This window comes from Gymnoscopelus microlampas, assembly GCF_963454915.1.
Source record: "Gymnoscopelus microlampas genome assembly, chromosome: 7".
Lineage (NCBI taxonomy): Eukaryota > Metazoa > Chordata > Actinopteri > Myctophiformes > Myctophidae > Gymnoscopelus > Gymnoscopelus microlampas.
In genome coordinates, this window is record NC_139944.1 from 56,894,145 (window position 1) to 56,904,905 (window position 10,761).

Sequence of the window (10,761 nt, forward strand, 5' to 3'; positions counted from 1 at the left end):
GTGTGTGTTCAGGCAGAGTGGAGGTGAAGTCTAATCAGTCGTGGGTCTCAGTGTGTGAAGGTGACTTTGACCAGCAGGATGCAGAGGTGGTCTGTAGGGAGCTTGGCTGTGGGGCTCCTTCAGTCCTCCAGGGGACGCTCTATGGAGAAGTGAATGCTTCAACGTGGACCAAAGAGTTCCAGTGTGAAGGCAACGAGTCTGTTCTCCTGGACTGTAGAACCTCAGACTCAACTAGAAACACCAGCTCACCTAACAAGACTGTTGAACTCACCTGCTCAAGTAAAATACACTATATTTTGGTTTGAATAATTACTTTCCAAAATATGAAGTATTATATGTGATAAGAATCTAAAAATGCTGCATATAGTTATTAACATTATGACATTGAAGATATCGATATCAATTCAATTAACGTTATTTGTTATAAACAAACTGTTAATTTTCATTCCTGTACACATTTCATTTTCATCTGTTTTTACATAAGTCATACATTTCATCATTCACTCATTCCCAGCTTGTTAATATCAAATAAATATCATCAAAAAGGAGAATCAAAGGACATCTTGTCCTGTATTCCAACACATCAACAATCTGCTGTATTGGTATAGAGGATCCATGTTCTCTGTTACAGTGAAACTCATTTATTTGATGATTTTTTTCCTCAGTTCTCCAGGTTAAACCAACACACATCTCAACAGGTAAACAAAGATGAAAGAAGAACAATTGAAAATAGATTGCAGTCTTGAAGGTGTTTTAATTAAAGTAATACTTTTTACTGCTTATTCTCTGTACAGAGTCTGGTGATGTCAGGTTGGTGGGAGGAACCAGCCACTGTAGTGGCACGCTGGAGATGAAACACCAGGGAGAGTGGAGACCATTGTTGGCTTGGTTTGACTGGAACAGGATGTCATCAACTGTAGTGTGTAGACAGCTGGACTGTGGCTTTGCTGTCTCAACAGAATTTACTTCTATTTCTACGCGTCAAGCTGGATGGGTGATTCCATCTTCCTGTGTTGGCTCTGAGTCTTCACTGATTGAGTGTGGACCAGTGAAGTCTTATGATTCAACTGTCACACTGAAGGTGAACTGTTCAGGTAAAACAATTACTTCAACAAAGACACTAATCTGTACACTCTCTTATATCATTGCTCTCTCTCTCTAACCGACTCTATAGCTTGTCTCTACTGTGCATATCTGTCCCTCTATACCTGCATGTCTGTGTGGCTTTTAAAAGTTGTGTTATTATCAAAATGCATTTAGAATGTGCCATTTCTGTTCATCTGGAGTTCACAGTGTATTCAGTGCATTTAAAATAAAGATTTGACATGTGTAAAGAACTCCATTTGTTATTTAAGTTGTCTTGTTATGTTTTTTTTACTAGATAAATGCAGATTGAGTCACATGACTTGATAGTAGAGCAGATATATGTTTAGACTTAATAGAGTAAGTAAAGTTCCAGATGCATTATTTAAAGATTCATGTATCCATTGGCGTGGTTTAATACATAAATCTTTTAAATGATAATGCTTACTCTCTCTCCATACTATGCAATACATCTCCCCTCTCTCCCTCTCCCCCCCCTCTCCAGAGTCAGTGAGGTTGGTGAATGGGACTAGTGTGTGTTCAGGCAGAGTGGAGGTGAAGTCTAATCAGTCGTGGGTCTCAGTGTGTGAAGGTGACTTTGATCAGCAGGATGCAGAGGTGGTCTGTAGGCAGCTTGGCTGTGGGGCTCATTCAGTCCTCCAGGGGGCGCTCTATGGAGAAGTGGAGGGTCCAATGTGGTCCAAAGCGTTCCAGTGTGAAGGCAGTGAGTCTGTTCTCCTGGACTGTAGAACCTCAGACTCAACTAGAAACACCTGCTCACCTAACAAGACTGTTGGACTCACCTGTTCAGGTAAAATATAAACTATAACTTTTTTTTGGATTATTACTTACTAAAATCTGAAGTATTATATGTGATATGAATCTAAAAGTGCTGCATACATTTGTAATAACATTTGGAGAGTGAAGACATCTTTATATCCAAATTCAATTCAGTCCAATGGATTATCTCTTGGCATGAATTAATATTATACAACAGGTAGTTCCGACCAAGCAATCTGATTGGTTGAAATAGCTATCTAGCCGTGCTTCAAACCAGCATCATAGCATGGGCCTAATCACATTAATAAATCACTCCGCACTGCAGTCCGCACCTGATTAGACCATATGGCACAGCTGTGCTTTGACGTCACGCTGTCCCACGGTAGGAAAACAAACAGCACGGCGATGTATTAAAACAATTTATGACTCAAAAAATAAGAAAGCTGCAAGAACTGTCTTTTTGTGTTCACTCTTTAATGTTTTCTGTTAGTAGTAAACCCCCCTGGCTCTGATGTTATATAGATGTATTGATAACTTCTTTGTTTGTGTATGTTATTTGTGTTTGTTCGTTTTGTATTGTATTGTATTGTAATCTATGAGAATATAAATAAAGATTTGTAAAAAAAAAAAACAGCACGGCGAAAATAGCCGATCTACAAGTTCACAACGCGTCGCCAGGTATCGAACGGCGAAAATAGCCGATCTACAAGTTCACAACGCGCCGCCATCGCGACGCGTTGTCAGCTTGTAGATCAGTTATTTTGGCCACGTGACACGGTCGTACGACGAAGCATATAGCCTATTGGAATTCATTCCACTGCGCAAGCATTGATAGCTCAGCTGTGTTGATGAGACGGTGCCTCAGGCTCAGAGCGCTGCTACAGAGACTATTTAATGTCTCAGTCAAAAACTCTTCTCTTTACAGAGAAACGGATAATAGCGAAACATTTTTATTATGAATTCCCCCACAATATGAATACATTTGGATGTGTTTTGTTGGTAACTGTTGTATAATCGCAATATTACACGAGAGGGTGTGCTTTACCTTACATTATTGGCACTTCAGTGATGCTCGCGGAACTCGGCTTCGCCTCGTTCCTGACCGCATCACTGGCGTGCCAATAATGACGGTAAAGCACACCCTCTCGTGTAATATTGCTTAATTAGTAATTAGAATCACAGATGGTGACAAAATGAAAGTTATTTGCAATCATCAAACAAACTGTTGATATATATTCCTGAATACAACTTATTTTCATCAATAAATAGAATCAAACAGGAGAAACAAAGGACATCTTGTCCTGTATTTCAACACATCAACAAGTTGCTGTATTGGTAGAGAGGATCCATGTTCTCTGTTAAAGTGAAACTCATGTATTTGATGATTTTTCTCCTCAGCTCTCCAGGTTAAACCAACACACAACTCAACAGGTAAACAAAGATGAAAGAAGAACAACTGATTATAGATTACAGTCTTGAAGGTCTTGTTATATGTTTTACTGCTTACTCTACAAAGTCTGTCTGTCTGTCTGTCTGCCTGCCTGCCTGCCTGCGTGCGTGCGTGCGTGCGTGCGTGCGTGCGTGCGTGCGTGCGTGCGTGTGTGTTTGAGTGAGTTAGAGAGAGAGAGAGGATTATTACTTCTCTATATATTAATGCACTTAATCCTTCCTTACTCCTATGAAATCCAATAGAAGATGGCCGCTGTCTTGCCTGTTTGATGAGTGGTTGTTAAAACAAACGAGGCTTCTCTTTTACAGTTCTTGTGCACTAGTGCTACTGCTGCTCACACATATCTGATCAGATGTTTTTGTTGCAGCACAGCAGCAGTCGGGTAGCCTGGGATCCAGACTGCTTTGCTACGTTCGGCGGATTTTGTTTCTCACTCGTTATACAGTCTGGAAAGTCTCTCATCTCCGTGGGTCGGTGAAAACGACCCACGGCTTCTGATTGGTCTTTAGGGGGCGGGGGTGGGGGGGTGGGGGGGGGGACCAGTTTTGTCCAATGTAAAACTCGAGTCACTTCCTGACTTTCCTACATCATTAAAATACGACTCAAATGGACGCTGGCCAGACTGATAAGTGAAGTGAGAAAATAAATCAGCCGAACGTAGTGAATCAGGCTGGATCCCAGGCTAGCAGTCGGGGTCCAATCACCCTGCCAGGGTTTATTTCTCAATAATGACCTGCTCCCCATTGACTATCCTGCTTATTAAGGCCGCTCAGTGCTTTCACTTCAGCACAATAGCAAAGCGTTATGTGCTATATTGATCTATACATAAATATGTGATATTTAATTGTTTAAGTAATAATTATTTCTCTCTCTCTCTCTCTCTCTCTCTCTCTCTCTCTCTCTCTCTCTCTCTCTCTCTCTCTCTCTCTCTCTCTCTCTCTCTCTCTCTACAGAGTCAGTGAGGTTGGTGAATGGGACTAGTGTGTGTTCAGGCAGAGTGGAGGTGAAGTCTAATCAGTCGTGGGTCTCAGTGTGTGAAGGTGACTTTGACCAGCAGGATGCAGAGGTGGTCTGTAGGGAGCTTGGCTGTGGGGCTCCTTCAGTCCTCCAGGGGGCGCTCTATGGAGAAGTTGAGACTCCTATGTGGACAGAAGAGTTCCAGTGTGAAGGCAACGAGTCTGCTCTCCTGGACTGTGGAACTTCAAACTCAACTAGAAACACCAGCTCACCTAACACGACTGTTGAACTCACCTGTTCAGGTAAAAGTCAAACTATTTTCTTGCTTTGGTTTAATATTCTATAATACAAGTAATTGTATTGCATTAATGTTTACGCTATTGCCACTTTACAGTGATAGTGCTAGGTGACACCACAGCGCTATAAGAGATAATGTTAAATGTCAACTAGAAAGAGTATGTAGGTTACACTCCATGAGCTCTTGATGATGATGATGACGACGACTAGCATTGTTTTGTTAATGTTGTTTTTCCTCTTTCTTTGTGTTTGTTTATGGACATACTGTTAATTTATGTTTATGTGTATCTATTTTAAAGATCATGTAACATTTAATACGTGTCATCATCTCTGTGAGTATAGAGGTACAGTTACTTGTATCTGATGTGTTTACAGTGCTTTCTTGTAGTAATCATGTATACTCTGTTGTGGTTAAATAATTTAATCTTTTAAGTAATAATTATCTCTCTCTCTCTCTCTCTCTCCCTCTCTCTCTCTCTCTCTCTCTCTCTCTCTCTCTCTCTCTCTCTCCAGAGTCAGTGAGGTTGGTGAATGGGACTAGTTCATGTTCAGGCAGAGTGGAGGTGAAGTCTAATCAGTCGTGGGTCTCAGTGTGTGAAGGTGACTTTGACCAGCAGGATGCAGAGGTGGTCTGTAGGCAGCTTGGCTGTGGGGCTCCTTCAGTCCTCCAGGGGGCGCTCTATGGAGAAGTTGAGACTCCAATGTGGACCAAAGAGTTCCAGTGTGAAGGCAGTGAGTCTGTTCTCCTGGACTGTGGAACTTCAAACTCAACTAGAAACACCAGCTCACCTAACATGACTGTTGAACTCACCTGTTCAGGTAAAAGACGAGCTATTTTCTTGCTTTGGTTTAATATTCTATAATACAAGTAATTGTGTTGCAGTAATGTTTACGTTATTGCCACTATACAGTGATTGATGATGTCAGGTTGGTGGGAGGAATCAGTAACTGTACTGGTAGACTGGAGATGAAACACCAGGGAGAGTGGAGGCCAGTGGATGGTGGGTTTCACTGGAACCTGAAGTCATCATCTGTAGTGTGTAGACAGCTGGACTGTGGTTCTGCTGTTTCAACAGAAAGGAGTTCTGGTTATACACATCAACCTGTATGGAGGATTACACCTTACTGTGCTGGTTCTGAGTCTTCACTGAGCGACTGTGTCATGATGGAGACTTTTGGTATCAAACGGAAAGGTTTGATTACAGGCAGACCCACAGTGATCTGTTCAGGTAACGAAAAACAATGACTTGAACAATGACAGCAATCTTTACAGTCACTTATTTAATCTGTCCGTCTGTTTGTCTATCTTTCTGCTTGTCCATTTCTTTATCTATATTGCCCTCTCAATCTGTTTGTTTATGTGTCTTCCTATGCATTCATCATTCTATCAGTTTGCGTGCATTTGTGTGTACATACGTGTGTGCGCGTGTGTGTGTGTGTGGGGGGGGGGGGGGGGGGGACTCGTGGAGGCTTTTAGTGTCCTATGAGCTATTGGGGAGGATCTGATTTTTTTCCTCTTTACTTCATTATGAATATGTTTTGTATTTATTGATTATGTATTTCCATATGTATGAATTCATTTTAGACCGAGTATATTGTTATTTGTCATTCTCTTTGTGTGTGTTTAAGGGTTCATTAAACATACTTGCCTCTGATGTGTTTGAATTTGAAAATGCATCCATAATGGATTCTCAAATATATATATATATATATATATATATATATATATATATAAATAATAGTGGATTTGTGAAATTATCTTTAAAAATCTCTCTCTCTCTCTCTCTCTCTCTCTCTCTCTCTCTCCAGAGTCAGTGAGGTTGGTGAATGGGACTAGTTCATGTTCAGGCAGAGTGGAGGTGAAGTCTAATCAGTCGTGGGTCTCAGTGTGTGAAGGTGACTTTGACCAGCAGGATGCACAGGTGGTCTGTAGGCAGCTTGGCTGTGGGGCTCCTTCAGTCCTCCAGGGGGCGCTCTATGGAGAAGTGAATGCATCAATGTGGACCAAAGAGTTCCAGTGTGAAGGTAATGAGTCTGTTCTCCTGGACTGTAGAACCTTAGATTCAACTAGAAACACCAGCTCACCTGACAAGACTGTTGAACTCACCTGCTCAGGTAAAAAGCAACCTATACTTTAGGTTTGGGTTATCATTGTATAATGAACATAACAGTTTTGGATGTTTTTATGTTTACTTTCTTGTCTCTACAGAGTCTGATGATGTCAGGTTGGTGGAAGGAACCAATAACTGTACTGGTCTGCTGGAGATGAAACACCAAGGAGAGTTGAGACCAGTGGATGGTTGGTCTGCCTGGAACCTGAAGTCTTCATCTGTAGTGTGTAGACAGCTGGACTGTGGCTCTGCTGTTTCAACAGAAAGGAGTTCTGGTTCTACACATAAACCTACATGGAGGATTACATCTTCCTGTGTTGGGTCTGAGTCTTCACTGAGGGAGTGTGGAACACAGATATCTGCTACTTCCTTGTACATACTGGAGGTGATCTGTTCAGGTAACAAACTACTACTTCTTCAACAACAGTAATATTTACAGGGTACGGCCACAACCCTCAGCTCTGGGTGCTGCAACACCAGGAGGTTATGAACTAAATATGAATGTGTTCATGTTTTTTTACTGTATATATTGTTTTGTAGTGATGCAACAATATTGGCATTATCGTGATATCACAATAAAAAATATATCTAAATATTATTATGGGTCTCTGACGGCAACTTCCCTCGGTGTTCATTTTGAATTGTGTTGTTTTGTTTGAACAGCAGTAATGAGAGTGATTGTTAACACATTGGCTGCCAAGAACGCAGATCTGCGTTCATTTGCGCAAAAGCCCGCACGCTGCCAAGGACGCAGATCTGCGTTCTTTCAAAAAAAAAAAAAATCAAAATAAAAGTTTTTTTTTTTTTTTTTTTTTTTTTTTAAACCCAAAGACCAAGGAGATATGATTCTCCGAAGATTTAGACTCCCAGACACTTCCTTGTACCTTAAAACTTAAAAATTCTGTTTCTCGGCTCCTAAGTGCTTTTTTTTTCTCATTGAAAAAGTCTGGCAGCCTACTGTAAGAAAAAAATAAAAAAGCTGGCAGTGTTAATACCACTGACAATCATGTTTTTTATCATCAGCCTATCAAAGTGTACGACTTGAAGTGTACTACTCTCTCTCTCTCTCTCTCTCTCTCTCTCTCTAGAGTCAGTGAGGTTGGTGAATGGGACTAGTGTGTGTTCAGGCAGAGTGGAGGTGAAGTCTAATCAGTCGTGGGTCTCAGTGTGTGAAGGTGACTTTGACCAGCAGGATGCAGAGGTGGTCTGTAGGCAGCTTGGCTGTGGGGCTCCTTCAGTCCTCCAGGGGGCGCTCTATGGAGAAGTGAACACTTCAATGTGGACCAAAGAGTTCCAGTGTGAAGGCAACGAGTCTGTTCTCCTGGACTGTAGAACCTCAGACTCAACTAGAAACACCAGCTCACCTAACAAGACTTTTGAACTCACCTGCTTAGGTAAAATACAAACTATATTTTTAGTTTGTATTATAATTTTCTAATGAAATTATATATTTTTTCTTTAATGTTTACTTGTTACTCTCTTGACTCTGTACAGAGTCTGCTGATATCAGGTTGGTGGGAGGAATCAGTAACTGCATTGGTATACTGGAGATGAAACACCAGGGAACATGGAGACCAGTGGATGGTTGGTCTGACTGGAACCTCAAGTCATCAGCTGTAGTGTGTAGACAGCTGGACTGTGGCTCTGCTTTATCAAGAAAGTGTAATTCTGGTTTTACACGTGAACCTGTTTGGTGGATTTCATCTTCCTGTGTTGGGTCTGAGTCTTCACTGAGAGAATGTGGAACAAAGGTTTCTGGTAATTCCAGTGCCAGACTGGAGGTGATCTGTTCAGGTAAAACAGTGACTTCCTCAATGGCATATTTACATTATTCTATCTGTCTGTCTGTCTGTCTGTCTGTCTGTCTGTCTGTCTGTCTGTCTGTCTGTCTGTCTGAGCTGATTAATGCAGATCTTGACATGAGTCTTTATGTTGTCAAGATTTTCCTCTGTTTAGAATCAGACACAGAGTCATCTCTCTGTTTAGAGACAATGATGTTTACAATTAAATTATTTCCAATATGTTTTTCTTTGTCTCATTTGACCTTAATGTAATTTTTTCTCTCTGTTTGTAAATCTGTTGTTTCAGTCAATCACCTCTGTCTTGTTACAGATCTGCCATTTAATCCAAGCATCACCTTCTACTCTTCCTCCATGAACGTTCATTCTGAGGGCCAGCGTCAGGGGCCTCAGGTGATGGAGGGTTCCAGCTTCTCCATCAGCTGCTCCATCCAGCCACAGTACCCAGGAGGCTCCTTCCACCTCACCTTCACTGGATCCAACACATCACACACCTACATCCTGCCAGCTGTCAATCACTCTGACAACTTCCTGTTCCCGGCAGCAAACCACACCCACCAAGGGAACGACAGCAGTTTCAACACATCAAACAATCAAACCCAGCCACCTGTCAATCATTCTGACAACTTCCTGTTACCGGCAGCAAACCACACCCACCAAGGGAACGACAGCAGTTTCTACACAACACACAATCAAACCCAGCCACCTGTCAATCATTCTGACAACTTCCTGTTCCCGGCAGCAAACCACACCCACCAAGGGAACGACAGCAGTTTCAACACAACACACAACCAAACCCTGCCAGCTGTCAATCAATCTGACAACTTCCTGTTTGCCAACCTCCTGTTTCCTGAAGCAAACCACACCCACGAAGGGAACGACAGCAGTTTCAACACAACATACAACCACACCCAGTCAGCTGTCAATCATTCTGACAACTTCCTGTTACCGGCAGCAGACCACACCCACCAAGGGAACGACAGCAGTTTCAACACAACACACACCTACATCCAGCCACCTGTCAATCACTCTGCCAACTTACTGTTTGCCAACTTCCTGTTTCCTGAAGCAAACCACACCCACCAAGGAAATTACAGCTGTGTTTATCACGTCAATGTTTTTAATCATAACTTCTCCTCTGAGAGCGAGTTCCTCTCCCTCACTGTCACAGGTAATATGAATGAAATTAAATTTTCAAATCACAATATGAATCACAATCAAAGAAGCACAGATAATTTAACCAATAACATGAATTGTTACCATATTAAGAAATATATATATTTTTAATGAGAGTGGTTCCTTACATGATGTTTGATGATGTTCTAACACATTTCTCTCACAGCTTCTCATCTGACATCTAACATCACCAAAGTTATCATAATACTGATGCTGATGCTGATAATCAGTGTCCTCTATCGCTTCTGGAGGGTAATTACACGTCTTCATTCATCTTTATTTATCCTTATTTTAAACAAGATTGTAATGTAAATGAAGAAGTTGTTACACTGTTTTTATTGAAGAGAACCTGATTTGATCCAGTAAATTAAAGTTGGATGCTGCTGTGTTTCTCCAGGCCACCAGAGGGCAGAGAGAAGGAGCGGAGAACGTTGAGTTGGTGTATTATAACGTCAGACGAGAGAACGTTGAGATAGTTTACTATAACGTTGCTGGTTCTGATGCTGAAGCTGCTGGACCCAGTGAAGAAGAAGAAGAATATGATGACATAGATCTACCAGATGGACCCAGAGTAGAGACAGAATACTACCAGTATGAAGACATAGATCTACCACATGGACCCAGAGTAGAGACAGAATACCACCAGTATGAAGAGGTGGGTCTACAAGGAGGTTCTGAAGCTGGACCCAGTGTAGCAGCAGGAGTCCATGTGTATGAGGTGGATCATCCAGTTGTCATCACTCAAGTCTGACTTGATACTGGAGATACATTCATCTGAGGCCTAATCACTGGTGACAGTGATTAGGCCTCAAATTGGTCAAAAATAGGACTGAAACTGTTGATTAACTATTGACTTAGAGGTCATGTCCACAGAGAGCGTCTTTTCAGCTTGCAGCGCCAGCCTGCCATGTATTTCTATGATAAAGACAGTCTGTCATGTATTTCTATGGTAAAGACAGTCTGTCATGTAGTTCTATGGTAAAGACAGTCTGTCATGTATTTCTATGATAAAGGCGCCCGACCATCGTGCATCAGTGTTCCTGACGTCTGGTGTTTTTTGCCATTGCACCCTGGTAGCTTCAAGCTGGAAACTTCTGGAGAGGAGCGT

At 41.7% G+C, this 10,761-nt stretch overlaps 1 protein-coding gene across 1 annotated transcript; it reads left to right on the top strand.

The window, feature by feature from the left end:
- Positions 1 to 1,847: 1,847 nt before the first annotated feature.
- LOC311048676 (uncharacterized protein) lies at positions 1,848 to 10,404 on the top strand (the record flags this gene model as incomplete). Its single annotated transcript, XM_084061936.1, has 9 exons — positions 1,848 to 1,894; positions 3,262 to 3,294; positions 4,267 to 4,572; positions 5,479 to 5,796; positions 7,767 to 8,072; positions 8,173 to 8,472; positions 8,791 to 9,648; positions 9,820 to 9,905; positions 10,051 to 10,404. Exons 3-9 carry the CDS (start codon positions 4,455 to 4,457, stop codon positions 10,402 to 10,404), a joined length of 2,340 nt encoding a protein of 779 aa, XP_083918062.1. The 5' UTR covers positions 1,848 to 1,894; positions 3,262 to 3,294; positions 4,267 to 4,454.
- Between the last annotated feature and the right edge of the window lie 357 nt (positions 10,405 to 10,761).